Source organism: Hypanus sabinus, chromosome 7 (genome assembly GCF_030144855.1).
Source record: "Hypanus sabinus isolate sHypSab1 chromosome 7, sHypSab1.hap1, whole genome shotgun sequence".
NCBI classification, from domain to species: Eukaryota; Metazoa; Chordata; class Chondrichthyes; order Myliobatiformes; family Dasyatidae; genus Hypanus; species Hypanus sabinus.
In genome coordinates, this window is record NC_082712.1 from 74,195,841 (window position 1) to 74,212,701 (window position 16,861).

The window sequence follows — 16,861 nt, forward strand, 5'->3', positions numbered from 1 at the left end:
GAGGGATGGACAATAGATGTTGGCTTGCCAGTGACGTCCATAGACAGTAAATAAGTCAAAAGGACTTCTTATTAAACATCTGTTCTGGAGTTAAGTTTTTTATACTCAGTTTTACAGCATAATTTCCAAACTTTAATCACTCAGCTACTCCCACTTTTACAAGACTCTGTATTTTCACTCCATAACAGCAAAGAAAACTGGAAAGGGGAATTGGAAAGGAAGATGAAATATGTTGCAATGTAAGCTGGGGATGACAAACACAGTCTGCCCTGATTTTCAGTTGTACTGTCTTCCAAAAGCCCAATGCCTTCTGACAAATTTCTTGGTAGAGCAAATCATACTCTGAACCCTTCTTTTAGTGCTTTCCATTTCCAGGTAGCCACAGTAGATGTTGCTTACCTTTGTCGCATTATTCACTGACGATACGATCGCACTGATACCAGTGTTCTCCCTGGGTGAGCAAGGGTAGAATATACAGCACAGCCACCTTATGGGGTGAGCTGCTACAGAAAGTGATAGAGACAAGTACAATTACAACACTTCAAAATTTTCCTGACTGTTAGGTGGATAAGAAGGCCAAGAAGGATATGGGCAAACTGGTCTAACTCATTTAAGCAACTTGGTCATCATGGGCCAAAGTTCTGCTTCCACGTGTCTATGACCTTACTAGAAATCCAATGCTGATCTCAACCAAAATACATTTGTCAGTATCAAGATGGTGGGTATCAGTCACGAACTAAGGCTCAGTTCATAAGTTCAGATAGAGAAACTCACTACCAGAACACTAGACTTGCCGGCCCCCATAACTTACTTCAAAACCAGAAAAACATTTATCCCTCTGAAGGACCTTTCATGAACTATATATAAAAAAAACAGGAAAGCAACCCAACACATTATCACTGTGCATTTTTCAGGGTCTTCTTATCATACTACAGCACAGTTTCCTGAAGAATATTTGCATTATGCGAATGAGGAAGATTGACAGAACATTCCAACTCAAAACTGTGCTCAGTGCGAGTGCAGGAGCAATTCAGGATATAATGCAGGGATCACCTTTCATATTAATGACATATTTTAGGATTTCCCAGTACAGTCATTTTTTTTTCCTGAATCCATCCATCACTGCCATTCTCCCATTTAATTTCACATTTGAAAAACCAGAATAATACATGCACGTAAATTTGAATATGTGAGTCTGTTCAACTATGTGTACAGGAACATAAATATGCTCAAGCGTTAGAGAGGTAGGTGTGTGTGTGTGTGTGTGTGTGTGTGTGTGTGTGTGTGTGTGTGTGTGTGTGTGTGTGTGTGTGTGTGTGTGTGTCGCGCACGCATTTGCATGCTTGCATTTGGGTATCTGTGTTGGATGTGTGAGAATGGATGCTAAAAACTCACCAAAATTAGATTCTTCTCCGAGCTCCTTGCCAAATTTGATCATGCTTTCACCCAGCAGCCCCTCTGCCTGTGGATAGCCAGGTCCCTTCTCCTGCCCCCGGATCTTTGACATTGTGTTGATCATCGTCAGTTTTGCTCTGGAGGCTGAACACAGAAGAGCACATATCATAGGCAGCCCAGTTTGCTATTATTAGCTCACCATTCAAGTGAAACTATAGATGCTGCTCCACATATACGTGCATTGTTTAATGAGAGAACATCTCTCCAGCTCAGAGTTCTCAAATCATAAGCTGCCATATGCTTCTGGGAGGGCTGATGCTCGATGCTTGCTCCAGTGGGTTCTGGCATTTGCCTGATTTGTACAAGAAGCACCAAGGTGGAGAGAGGACAGTGCGGCAAGCAGACACTGTTTCAGGATGGGCTTGTGGAGAAGACAGCTCTCCTCTGAAACCCTGTCATAATTAACTTGGAGTTTTGACAATTTCTGCCAAAGCTACGGCAAGACTTTGGGTAAAGGTTATGTTGGCCTTGCGTATTTAGCACAATAGTACGATGGGTTAATGTAAAAGAGGAGGCTACACAACCACGGTTACATTCTTCAAAAATCTTCAAAAAACAAGGTACACTTAGGTGAGAGTGGGAGCAAGCTACAAAAAAATACTCCTTTTTTCTCACTTCAATATGTGGGCTGCAGTGTAGCTGGGTATTATGACACAGCTGTTAGTCCATTGTGCCAGTGGTGGCATTTTTAAAAAGCTCCATTTGCGGTGGGTAAAACTCCCAAGTGTGTCCTCTAATTCAAAGGTATTCTGAACAATACAGCTACCTCCCTGTGATAGCCCCTTAGAATTTCATCAGCTTTCAAACTTAATGATATCGTTCCTGTAGGTAGGTAACACATACTCTAAATTTGGCCTCTCCAACATCTTATACAACCTCAACATAACATCTCAACTCAGACCCAATACTGATTTATGTGCTAACAGCCCTCTTTACAACCAGACTATCTGCGATGCTACTTACATGGAATTAAGGATCTGTACTCCCAGATTCTTCTATTCTACATTCACTGTGCAAGTCCTTCTCAAGTACAACACCTCACACTTCTCTGCATTAAATTCCATTTGCGATTTTCAGCCCATTTTTCCAGTTGATCACGATCCAAATGCAAGCTTTGATCGCTGTCCTCATTGTCCACTACACCCTCAATTTTAGTGTAATCTGCAAATTTGCCCAGTTTACCAGATTAACATCGGTCATTAATATGCATGATAACAATTGACTCAGCACAAATCCCTGCTACACGCCACTCATCACAGGCCTCCAGTCAAAGACAACCAACTATTACCACTTTTTCAGAGCACTGGGCAGAAATCACATCGCGGTAACACTGCCCTGCGGCCTTCACTAAGATTGTCTATTGTCTATTACCACTTTGTTTTCTCCCACTAAACCAATGCTGAATCCACTTCATCTTGTATGCCACGTGACATAATCTGCTGGACAATCTTTCCATGTGGAGCTTTGTCGAAGGCCTTGATAAAGTCTATGTAGACATTGTCCACTGCCTTCCTCGTAATCTCTTCAAAAACTCTATGAGATTGGTTAGACACAACCTACCATACACAAAGGTGTGTTAACTATACCTAATCAGACCCTTTCTATCCAAATAATTATATATATCCTGTCCCTTAGAATACCTTTCAATAGCTTACCCATGACTGATGCCAGGCTCACTGGCCTGTAATTTCCTGGCTTATTCTTAGAGCCATTCTTGACCAATGGAACAACATTTGCTATCCTCCAAGTCTCAGTCAAGGATGAGATGCCAAAGGAAATTACAAATAATCTTTCTCGGGGCCCCTGAAATTTCTGCACTAGACTCCCACAAGACTCAAGGGAACATCTTGTCAGACCCAGGAATTTAACCACCCTAATTCACCAGAGGACAGTTAGAACCTCCTCTACTGTAATCTGGAAACAGTCTCTGATCTTACTATTCTTTTGCCTCACTTCTATAGACCCGACATTTGTCTTCCCAGTAAAGAGAGATGCACAAACTTCATTAATGATCTCCTCCATCCCTTTTGATTCCATGTGTAGATAACCACGCTGATCTTCAAGAGGACCTATTTTGTCCCTCAGCTCCCCACTCTAATCTTTTTCATTCAGACTATGGTTGCACCCACAATGGCTGCTCTGCTTAAACATATTTTTATAGGCCCTTTCCAATCACCTATATGTCCATTAACTATCTATAAACTTTGCCAACTGCTCACATCAAACTTGTAACCCTTAGCGTATATCACCGAGAAACCTTACTACTTCTTGCAGGGAAAGAGAATCCTTGCTAAAATCTCACTACTGTCTTTAAACTGAAATGACAGGAAGGCATGGCAATAGAAACTGCAACTAATCTCCAACTCCTATTCCAACAACCCTAGATCCCTTCAGACTGCGAATTACGTGGCCTCTAGTTCCAACTCCAGCCCAGACCTTGGCCTCCATCACTTCCAGGCCAAGACCTTCCTCGCTGTTATTGGGCTCCCCTTCACCCACCACCATACTCAAACCCCGGGTCTCTTAGGCTCCCCCATTGCCTCTTGGATCCTCAGAGCCTCCAACTTCCTCCCTCCCTCCCTACCTGAACACTCCAACCATCCTTCCCTTCCTATGATACCACCAATTCTCCTCCCTCCCTCTGATTCCACTTTTAATCCCTGCCTTGTCTTCACCATTCTCTCTGAACTTCCCCTCTCTGAGGCGGGACATTCTGTCCTCAGTAAGGGCCTTAGCTTTGTCCGCACCTCAGTGAGTTCGGCACTGCCACAATGCTGAGCTCGTCTTCCATCACCTCAACTTCTGAGCCCATTTCTTTCACAAGAATTCCCCATCCTGCACCAATACCCCTTCGCCTGTCTCCAACCCCCTTCTCTTCTTGGACACCCCAGTCTGGTTCTCTGCCTGCTCTGGATCTTTTATCTCTAACTGCCAACAAGACATCAACCAGCTTAAATTCAACACACTTCTCTACTCTCTCCGTACCAATCCCAACTTTACCATCGAACCCGTAGACAAAGTCGTCAGGTTTTTTGTCGTTTTATTATATATACGTATAGCACCAAATGAGACATTTCTCCGGACCAGCGTGTAATGCACAACAGTACACATAACACACAAGAAAGGGAATGTTGTTGTGTGGCAGACTGACCTCTAACTTGCCAGGCAGCAACTCTCTTACTTACCCCTTGAAATGGACCCCACTCTAGGCCATCAGAAAATTGACTCTGATGCCATCACTAGCCTCATCAACTCTGGACAATTCCCATCCACTGCCACTAAACTTATAGTTCCTTTACCCCACACTGCTTGTTTTGAACCCCTACCCAAGATCCACAAACATGACTGTTTGGGTAGGCCCAATGCCTATGCCTGCTCCTACCTCAGTGAACTCGTGTCAGCATACCTCAACTCCATTCTAACCCCCTTAGCTCAGGCCATTCCCAACTACATCTACAACAATTCACGTGCTCTTGATGTCCTCAATAACTTTCAATTCCCTGGCCCTGACCACCCCATTTTCATCATGGATGTCCAGTTCCAATACATTTCTGTCCCCCCATCCAGAAGGCCTTAAAGCTCTCCACTTCTTTCTCAATAACAAACCTGGCCAGTTCCTTTATAGCATCACCCTCCTCCGTCTGGCAGAAGAGGTCCTCATGCTCAACAATTTCTCCAAACTCAAAGTTATAACCATGGGCACCCAATTGGGCCCCAGCTATGCCTGTCTTTTTGTCGGTTATGCAGAACAGACAATGTTTCAAGCTTTCCCTGGTAATGCTCCCCAACTCTTCCTGCACTACATTGATGTCTGCACTGGTGCTGCTTCCTGCACCCATGCTGAGTTCGTCAATTTCATCAACTTTGCCTCCAACTTCTACCCTGCCCTTCAATTCACCTGGTTCATTCTGAGTCCTCTCTCCCCTTTCTTGATCTCTCTGGAGACAAACTGTCTACCGACATCTTGACTATATCTCTTCCCAGCCTGTCTCCTGTAAAAATTCCCTCTACTCAGTTCCTCCACCTCTGCCACAACTGTTCCCAGGATGAGGCTTTTCTTTCCAGTACATCAAAGATGTCCTCTTCCTTTACAGAATGGGGTTTCCCTTCCTCCACCATTGATGCTGCACTCACCACATCTCCTGTATTTCCCAGACTTCCACACTCATTCCATCTTCTTGCCGCCTTAACAGTAATAGTTTCTCTGGTCTTCATCTAACACCCCATGAGATTCCATTATCAAAACACCACTCTGCGTAACTTCTGCCATCTTCAACAGAATTCTACCATCCAACGCATCCTTACCTCCCCCATTTTCCACAGGGCTCGCTCTCTCCATGATTCCCTTGTGCATTCATTTCTCCCCAATAATCTCCCTCTTGGCACTTATCCCTGGAAGTGACAGGAAAGCTACCTCTGCTCATCCACCTCCTCCCTCACCTCCATTCAGGACCCCAAACGATCCTTCCAGGTAAGGCAACACTTCACCTCTGAATCCGTTGTGGTCATCCTCTGCTCCCAATATGGCCTCCCCTACAATGGTGAGATCCTACATAAATTGGGCAAATGCTTTGTGGAGCACCTCCACTCCATCTGGCAAAAGAGGGATTTCCCAATGTCCAACCATTTTAACGCCTATCCCCATTCTTGTTCCGACGTCTATCCATGGACACTCAGGGTGGAGAAGCAACACCTCATACTCCATCTAGGTAGACTCCAACCTAATGACATGAACAGCGACTTTTCCTTCCAGTAATTTTTTTTCCATCATCCTAACCTCTTCCTCTGTTCTATGCTCTATCCTCTTACCTCTTCTCCTCACCTGCCTATCACCTCCCCCTGGTGCCCTTCATTCTTCCCTTTCCCTCATGCTCTACTCTCCTCTCCTATCAGATTCCACCCTTTACCTTCCCCACCTACCTGGTTTCATCTATCAACTTCTAGCTAGTCCTCATTCCCTACCCCCACCTTTTTATTCTGGTGTCCTCCCCCTTTCCTTTCCAGTCCTGAAAAAGCGTTTCGGCCCGAAACATCGACTTTCTATTCATTTCCATAGGTGCTGCCTGACCTACTGAGATCCTCCAGCATTTTGTGTGTGTTGCGATGAATTATTAAACCGATTTATTTCTGGAGCAATGACACGAGCAGCTAAACCTTAGCCACAACATCTTTGCTGGGGTAAGTGATGAAAATAACCTACTAAATATTGCATGGCTATAGTCAATGGTTTGTCATCCTAGGAGAACAAAGGCATACTATGGATTCTGCAGGTTTATCCCTGCCGATAGTTTCCAAAGAAAGACTGCATACTGTGTGAAAACAGCACACCAGATACGCTGCAACACCATTACCCTATGGAAGTGCACAAGATATATTTTACGTGATCTTCTTGCTGATCTTAGTGAAACACTAACGATTCTAAGGGAGACTGACAGAGCAGATTCTGTTTTGATGTCTCCCTGGTAGGCAAGTCTGGAGCCAGGGGGCATAATATCAGGATAAAGGAACATCCTCTTAAAGCTGAGGTGAGGAGGGAGTCCGTTTCTCTGAGAGTTATGACTCCTACCCTTCTCTATCCCAATGAGCATGAGTGGCTAATATATTAAGAATATTCAGGGCAGAAGGAGGCAGACAAGTCTTTAGATTTCAGGGAAACCAAGGGTTATGTGCATCAGAGAATGATATCAGTGTTCAGATCGGCCAAGACCTTACTGAATAGCAAAGTAGGTACAGCCGACTCCGGCTCCTATTCCTTACGTACCTGGATTGGGCTGCAGATATTCTGTTGTCTTCGTCATTATTTCCATCACTGCTCGACTGGTGATATCCACCTTCTGAAAATAAGAAATCAAAAGGAGGTTAAGGCAGACACAGGGCTTACTCCACTAATGAGATAAAATGGAACTTTATTGTTATCCCATTAGTCTTAACCCAACATTCTACACTGTTAATAAGTTAAACTGAACTGTCAATGCCAAGCAGTCATAACACATGGCTCTGTACATACTGTAGGTGCTGGTAATCTAACCCAACAAACTTCTGATTAAGATGAGGTTTAGTATTTCTTGCACTGTTTCCCAGGTCATTGCAATCCAGGTAATGTTGCATGTCCTTCTATTTTCGTGTCTCTGCTACTGTAGAAAAGGTTCTGTTGGGATGGAATTAATCCAATACTCTGCGTATTTCTCACTGGTCTCTCTATACTGACACCTCGGAGTGCAATGCAGCCAAGCCTGGCTCAGTCTTAGAGTCCATTAGAGATTCAGAGCTTATTATCAGACTTTGGAACAAACCTGATCTTGTATAATTTACAAAATGACAAATTTACCAGAACATCATATAAACTGGCATAATTGAGGGTACAGGTAGCCTGAACTGTGTCAGATTGGAAACATGAAAACTCAATATAGTGATGTGAATCTCTGGGTTCTTGTTTCAATGGTTCAATTTCAATAGTTCAATTTAACATCAGAGAATGCATACAGTATACAACCTGAAACTCTTACCCTTGGTACAGACAACTTCTATGCTTCACAATAGCACAGGAGTTTAAGGCCACAAGACCATAAGATACAGGAGCAGAATTTGGCCACTTGGCCCATCAAGTCTGCTCCACCATTTCATCATGGCTGATCTATTTTCCACTCAGCCCCGATCTCCTGCCTTTTCCCCACAACCCTTCATGCCCTGACTAATCAAGAATCTATCCAAGTATATTTATTATCAAAGGATGTATACATTATACAACCTTGAGACTCGTCTCCAGCCACAAAACAAAGATACCTCAAAGAACACATGGAGGCCTCCCGGAAGTCCAACTAGAGCCATTCTCAATGTACTAACAGGCGAAGAATGAACAACGAAGAAGAAGAAACTTGCCAGATACTTACCTTGCCCAAGGTGCCTGTATCACCTAAACCTGATGAGCCTGAGCCAGAACCTCCCCACTCACACAGTGGCCACTCTGCCCGCACCTGCCTTATTTTTATTGGCCCTTGCTAATTAATCCCAGTCATTGTGTGAAGTCTCTTTTTGTCGTGCTCCCGTTCACTCATTGGCCGCTGCAGTTCAAACTCTAAAAGCTGCCGTGAAATGCTGTTTTTATTACTCCCAGGAGGTGCTTTTTGCAGTATGACGCTGACTTTGGAAAACTTTTCTATTATTTTATCTTCATTTTATTTTATATTTACATTTACATAATGTGGTCCAGCTGCTGAAGTGTCCCAAGCAGGTTGATGAGATATGGCTGAAGAAAGGTGGCAAAACTTGGCCTCTGTTAAGACTGGGAAAGAGTAACTTTACTTGGTGGATCAATCTGAATATGCGTTCGCCAGTGTGGCTTTGTTCAGCTGTATAAGCATTCTCTATCTGTCCATAGGACTTTTATATCATAGTTGGGACTGAAATCAATTTGGATTCAGTTTCAAATAAACTTTATTGTCTGGAGCTCAAACTCTCATGAAGCCTACAGTGCATTTCGATGAAACGCATTTATTCATGTTAGGCCAGTTTCCAATCACTCTCATCATTCTAATAATCTCAGTATCCGATAAGATGATTTGTGAATAAATGTAAGCAGTAACACATAAACTGTCCAGAAACCAGACCACAGGTTTACAGTATTCTGCCCACACACAAATTAGTCAGCCTCAAATTCACACCAGCTGTGTTTTAATTATACAAGCAAAATGTCAGAGTTAATTTCAATGCAGTCCATTACATGGAACCTGTTGTGTATTTCGTATTTCCGTAATATTTGATTAATATTTTAAACATGTTTGATTAAGCATTCTTGTTCATTTAAATAATTCATTACGGATTATACATAAAAATACGTGAATTGCATATATCATGACCTAACCACGTAATACCTTTGCACCCAGCTTAAAGTAAAATCAAAGTTAGATACGTTATTCCTGGATCCATGCTCTCTTTTCAATTAGTTTTTGTGTTTTGGAGTTACAAAACATAACAGTGGTGACGAGGTATTTAAAACGAATCTCAGATGACTACCTGCCTGTTGAAGCACAGTGAGACGTTTCAGTTAAATAAAAGTGCATCATGCAAGAGGAGAAGATGTTAGAGTTTAAAAAAAGTCAGAAAATGGACAAATTCATGGGTTCATAAATGATGAGTACCAGGTAACTGGTAATTTTCAAAAAGCAGAAATGGCTGGCTACATCTGAAGGATAGATGTGTTTGATTGCACAATAGATAATAGGCTCATGTATACTTAGAGAATCAACCAGTAACTTGAAGCAAAGGAAACAGCCAATAAAAAGCGAGTGCCAGTATTGCTGAGTGCATTAGGTGGAAAAGCATACAGTTTGCTTTGAAGTTTGACTGTTCCAACCAAACTAGCCAAAATGAGCTTTGCTGCTATCATGAAAGTATTGCAGGAACATTTAAAACTAAAACCATTGCTGATTGCAGAATGCTTCAGATTTCATAAGCAGGATCAAAAGGAAGTGGTGTTGATTTCAGCATGCGTGGCTGAATTGAAGAGATTGTCCGAGTATTGTTGGTTCAGTAATAGGCTTAGTGATGCACTGACAGATTGTTCAGTTTGTGGAATTCAAAAAGAAAGCATTCTAAAGTGGCTCCTAGCTTACAATGAAAAGAGCAATTGAAATAGCTGAATCAATTGAAACAGCAGACAGAGACATAACTGAGTTGCAGTCAGGAATGAAAACAAATGAGAAAATTGCAACACCCAAACAGAAACCGGCCGGGCTGAATAACTTGTGTTATTGTTGTGGCAGGAGCTCACATAGGGTTAAATAGGAAACTTGCAGGAAATACAACAAAGTAGGACACATACAAAGAGCAAGGGAAAGTGAAAAAGATAAAAAGTCAAATTGCAGTTTCAAAAAGAGCACTAATCTGCATGCTGTTGATGAAAAAAATCTGATAATGATGAGAGTGGCATAGGACTGGATAGCCTTGAGATTTAAAATGTGAAAACTAACAGAAGACAAGCAATATGGCTTACACCAGAACTGAGTGGCCAATTCATTTAAAATGGAATTGGACATGGGCTTGGCTGCTTCAGTCATTCCACAAAACAAGCTTAAATGACATTTCAAAGATACTAAAAGCATGCAAACATTCAGCTAAGAATGTATACTGGAGAAAAGTTAACTCCCTGTGAGAATGACATCCATAATGCTGAAACATAGCAACCAACAAACCACACTGAGCTTGTACGTGGTAAAACAGGAGGACCAGCATTGTGGGGCCATGATTGGCTGCGACAAGTACAACTTGTGTGCCATAGCTTCTGCAATAGAGTCAACTGGCAGATGCCACAGCAGCGTTCAAGGATAGTATCGGAAAACTCAAACATATTGTTAAATGAAAGTGCCACATCCAAGTTTTACAAAGCTCATCCGGTTCCTTACACCATCCGTGATAAAGTTGCCAGTGAGCTAGTTTGCATGGAGGCTGAAGGTTGAGTGGAGTCCATGGGCAACACCAGTGGTCTCAGTAGCCAAGAAGAATGGGGTCTGCAGTGATTTTAAGATCGTCATCAGCCCAGTACTGAAAGTAGATCAATACCCTCTGCCCAGGATAGAAGGTATCTTTGTAAACCTTTCTACAGCCTGTCAAACGTGGTTACTGTGTTCCTGCTTCCACTCCTTAAACTCATTACTACAAGTCGGGAAAAATGGTAATAGACAAAGCATGTGAGGTGGTTTTCCAAAAGTTAAAGGAATGGCAAAATCAGGCATTGTACATTATGATCTACATTGTCCGGTGAAGCTTGCCATGCAATGACTGAGATGTCAACACGTCAAGATCAAAGGAACCCAGACCTGTAAGAAGCACTTCCTGTTGTCTCAGAGCCAGCTCCTACAACCAGCAGGGAGGAGGCCCAATAACCTGAGATTGCCACACAGCCACAAGTCTCACCGGCCAAGCACAGCGACGTCCTTCCCTTGTCAGGAAAAAATGTTATCCCACAGGAGTAAGAAATCCTCCACAGCGATTAAATCTTTAGGCCAGAATGTGACAATTTAAAATTTACTACGCTGTCGATTTATGTATAACAATTGTATTATGTAGAATACACTATATATAAGGTGCGAAGTATTCTATATAAAGTTGAAGTTTATGGCTAGCAGGGAGGAGCACTGTATTTAATATTTCAGTAAGGTTTGAGTAATATTGTAAATATATAGCTTGATTAAGCACTCATTCATTTAAATAATTCATCATGGGTTATAAGTAAAAATATGTGAATTGCATATGTCATGACGCTTCCATGTGATACGTACGTACCTCACTTAAAGTAAAAACTAAGTTAGATACATTATTCCCAGCTCCATGTTTTTTGTTCAATTAGCTCTTATGCTTTGGATTTACGAAACATAATAGAACCCACTCTCAATGATTAGCCAGAATTGCAGCATTGAACTGGGATCAGTACCACAAATAGTTCCATTGTAAAATTATTCCTCAGTTAGAAACCTATATTAATCTTATATGGATTAGCTCAAAGAAAAACAACACTGGCTGAAATGGTCGGATGATTTATCAAACAACAGAAATTCTTCTGGCAGGATTATTGTTCAGATTTATTATTTTAATTATCAAAGCTAGATTATGCTTGACTGATTTTGGAGTCACAACATTGTTCTCTGAATATATGCATAGATTCGTGCTTGTACCAAAATGCCAGTATGGAGTGCAAATTATGCACATGCACAATGAGAGAGAGAGTGAGAAAGAGAGACAGAAAGTGAGAGAGTGAGAGAGAGAGGAGAGAGTGAGAGAGTGAGAAGGGGAGAGAGGGAGGGGGGTGCAAGAAAAAGAAAGAGAGTGAGAGAGGGAGGAGTGGGGAGGGAAAAGAGAGAGAGGGGGGAGAGAGAGAGTGAATGAGAGAGAGAAGGAGAGAGACAGTGAGAGCGAGAGGGGGGAGAGAGAGAGAGGGGGAGGGACAGAGAATGAATCTGTAAAGCAGCAGCCAATACCAATACCGCTGAAGGATTTTGGACAATGTTGGAAGGAACATACAAGTGATGAGGACACATAACAAGTTGGCAAATGAAGGAAGTTCTCCCAGTATTGGCTCTTCTTTTTAAGCCACACAAAGCTGCAAATGAAGAGGCTAAATAGAAAGTTTAAGAGTAATTATATTCAAAGTAATTTGTGTAATCAAACCACCTACACTGGTGACAACCCTTTATTTGAGCTGAAATGGGCTCTCCTCTCTGATTAATATTTCCTCATTAACCTCGCTCCCTGAGGCTTACAACTTGGCTCGCTGACTTTATCCCAGGCCATCTGTTCCCACTGCTGACAAATTTATTCTTTCAGATCACACTCTTCTATTTGGAACCATCTCCACTTCTCAAGTACCTCAGTTAAATCACATTTTGCTCCGATGTGCAAATGTAAGTCGCATTTTCTCCCCAATTCTTTAGTTTCAGTAACAGCTCAAATTTCTTTCCATTTATGTTTTCACTTTTAGCTTGGTGCCTTCAGAATCCGTAACAAGGAGCTCTGATACTAGGAAGTGATTCATGCACCGGAGTGTCAAGGCTTATGCTCGGCTGCCATGGGCAGATGGTAGTGAAGAGCAGACCGTGACCATGCCAGCTGCAGAAGTGACAAAGGAATGATATGGAAGGAGCAGTGAACGCGTTGGCAAGGACATTGACCAGCTTCCCTCCACTCCACAACATTCCATAACTTGAGCACACAACTCAGCACCATCAGTAATAATGGTTCACCAAATCTAACAGCTATAGTAGCTCATGTTTTCCAAATGCATTGAGGTAAACCAGTACGGACCTCGGCTGCTGTGGGAGCAAGTGTTTGAGCCAACAGCATGCTGCTCTTGCATTTGCTCTATCTTTTATTATCAAGGCAACTGACCACCACCTCCTCACATGCTCTTCGAGATAGTCTAGCTGTATTTTTCCCCCGTTCTCTGTACTTTGACAAAACACTTTTAATTTTAACTTGATTTGAGTCTCACAAATACTGCCTCAGTCCCTAATGCTGCTGATTTCCTTAATCCTTCTGTTCCTTTCTAACTCACCCTGATTATTTTCAAGTAAGCAACTACTGTCCACAACCTTCTCCAAATTGCTTTTGGAGTTCTAATTTTCTTCTGATTGGAATACTGTAATGAAGTAAATTTTTCGGAAAGAAAGGCGCAGCGTTTACCTTTTCCATTTCTTTGAAGTCATCATCAAGCTTGGTTCCCTCTGCACCACCAACTTTTTCACTGACGCGCTGTGGAAACAAAAACACGTACGGAAATGAGATCTAGTTGCAAACACAAGGGGGACACAAAGAGCAAGCTACATAACAGCAATATTAATATAGTTCTGCTTCTTCCTCATTAATAAGTAAATTCTACAGAGATGTTGTTCCATTGCTCGAGCCTGGAAATTATGGGCTGCAGAGTCATGGGTAAGTTACTAGAAGATATTCTAAGGGACAGTATATGCACTCAGTGAACACTTTATTAGGTGCTTCCTGTATCTAATAAAGTGGCCACTGAGTGGACACTCAAGGTCTTCTTCTCCTGTAGCCCACCCACTTCAAGGTTTGACGTGTTGTGCATTCAGAGAGGCTCTTTTGCACACCACTGTTGTAACATGTTATTGGAGTTACTGTCACCTCCCTGTCAGCTTGAACCAATTTGGCCATTCTCCTCTGACTTCTGTCATTACCATGTTTTTTCTTGCCAACAGAACTGCCGTTCACTAGATGTATTTTGCATTTCGCACAATTCTCTGTAAACTCTAGACTGCTGTGTGTGAAAACCCCAGGAGATCAGCAGTTTCTGAGATACTCAAACCGCCCTGTCTGGCACCAACAATCATTCCACGGCCAAAGTCACTCGAACCACATTTCTTCCCCATTCCGATGTTTGGTCTGAACAACAACTGAACTATTTTTTGTAAAGTTTACTGACACTTGGCAGGCCAACATAAGGGACATTACTGCCACCTACTGAAGTAAAGTGTGGAGTACAGATGGCCCCCGTTTTTCGAACGTTCGCTTTACGATTGCTCACTGGTACGAAAGACCTACATTAGTACCTGCTTTTCACTAACCAAAGAGGATTTTTGCTTTTACGAAAAAAAAGATGCCTGCTTTACACGTGTGTTACCCCGAAGGAGACTACCATGACCGTGAAGCCTTGTGTGGGCAGTTGTGCGCGCATGCATGTACGTGCATAGGCGTGTACGTGCCGATTTTTTTCCTCCACAGCGATCTTGGATCGCTACCTTCTTGATTTTTGTAAGTGAAACTACAACGTACATACAATATTTCTATTTTATATAGGCTGTATATTTATCAAATAATTCCTGCTTTTACTATACGTTCCTGTTATTTTAAGTTTTATGTGTAATTTGGTTTGATTTGGGAGGTTATTTTTTGAGTCTGGGAACGCTCAAAAATTTTTAACATATGAATTAATGGTAATTACTTCTTCGCTTTACGACATTTCGGCTTACAAACGGTTTCATAGGAACACTCTACCTTCAGATAGCGGGGAAAACCTGTAAAGAATCAGGCAGTACACCCACTAAAAATAAAAATATTTTTCTCCCCCAACAAAAATAACAAATAATATCAAAAAGTCAAATGTCTTTCAGGAAGTCAAATATGAACTTACAATGGCAGTGATATCCTTAGAAATTCTCCATATTGAACTGTGTATAGCCTAAAGATCTCATTTTAGTAATTAGATGCTGCCTTTGCCGCTCATGGGAACTGTATTCAAATAATACATGATGCACATTTCTTGACAAGTGAACTTCCTGCAAATGCCAGTATCATGCATATTAATTCCAAACAAGGAATTATTCAGCCTAATATGTCCAATACATAAACGTATAACTACTTCCCTCCTTTTATAACCCTCTCCCAGATGAGTTCCCACCATGCCTTGAATACGCAAGCCTAGACCCTGAGGCCTCAACAGAGATTGCGCAATCTCAAGATGAATGTCTGGCCTCCAATTTGAAATGCCTGTTTTAATAGGTGTCAAAACCAGCGACGAATCAGAGCAGAGAAGTACATAATCAGGGTGTATTTATTGGAGCCATTCCAAAGCTCAAATGATGGCAACCATCTCAGATGTGAATACTGATACTTTGATGTTTTCCTTAACAGTCACCTGAAACTTGGAAACAGAAATGGAAACACTTGAAACACTTGTCACTGGATCCTTAGAACCATCTGTGCATATGTAAGAATCCATGATATCTGCCTGGAATATAACACTGAACTTCCTGTGCCAACTATATGCAATCAATCTTCATCTTGATCTTTTCTTGAAGGCTTAAACCAACCACAGGCATCTGCGCTTACTCCTTCCACCCAGTCCTTCCCTAGAGACAACACAAATTGAGCTCCCTTGATCTTTTTTGTCTTGTACTCTAAAAGCCTCCAGTTCTAACAACATCCTGCCACCAGCCACATTTCCCCCATTCCCCCCTTTTGGCTTTACCGCCGTGACCACTCACTCTATGTCTCCCTTAATAACTCATCCCTTCCCACCCGCCCCTCCCTACCTCAGGCACTTTCCCTGCAACTGTAGGAGGCACATCACCTGTTCCCCCCACCCCCCAACTCCAGCATCTAGGGACCTAAGAAGACCTAGGTCAGGTAAAAATTTTCATGCACCTCCTTCACGTTGCAGGCATTCGGTGCTTGTGACTTGGTCTTGTCTACATTAACAAACCAAATGTATGCTAGGCACCATTTACAAATCACTTCCACTCTGTCTACAACTGCTGTCTTGAGCATATCATTTCATCTGCACTTTCCACACCAACCTGTCCATCCTTGGCCTTCTCCATTGCCATGGTGAGGCCAAACACAAACTAGAACAACACCTTCAATTACACTTGGGTAGTCTATAATTCAATGGCCTGAACATTGAGTTTTCCAATCCCAGCCAACCCACATCCCCTATGTTCTTTTCGCACCCCCACCAATCCATCCTGATTTCCTCTCCCTTTGTTCAGCACTTCCGTTCACAGTTCCTTCTTCCCATTATGCCTCTGTGTCCTGGTCCATTTATCATCTATCAGCTACTGTCCTTACACTCCCTCTCTTGGACCTGTCTGCCTGATTTTTGCCTTGTCATCTACCAGCCTCTATCTTAACCTCCCTCTCATTCTCAACCCTCAACTCAAAATGTCAGCCATCCCCTTGCCTTCTTAATACTGCGTGACTCTTCCATAGTTTGCTTTTTGCTAAGGAAATTGAGATGTACAAGGAGACAGAATTGAAGCAAGGGGAGATTTTGATGTGTTCTAAAACTTGGGGAGGTTCCATTGATTGGGGAAGACAAACCAATGGTGGAATTTGAACCTGCAGTTGAACTTTACACTTATAAAGTTTCTGGACCAAGAGCTAGTGTAGTTCAGTGTCC

General features: G+C 42.3%; 1 protein-coding gene across 2 annotated transcripts in view; it reads right to left on the reverse strand.

Moving 5' to 3' along the window:
• LOC132396873 (endophilin-A1-like) overlaps window positions 1-16,861 on the reverse strand; it is a 157,434-nt gene that overhangs the window by 30,842 nt on the left and 109,731 nt on the right. For both annotated transcript variants that reach the window (XM_059974891.1, XM_059974892.1), the window contains exons 2-4: window positions 13,630-13,698; window positions 7,217-7,289; window positions 1,396-1,539 (exon numbers count right to left, since the gene is read on the reverse strand). In XM_059974891.1, the coding sequence (XP_059830874.1) occupies window positions 1,396-1,539; window positions 7,217-7,289; window positions 13,630-13,698 (286 nt within the window). The remainder of the gene's footprint in view (window positions 1-1,395; window positions 1,540-7,216; window positions 7,290-13,629; window positions 13,699-16,861) is intronic.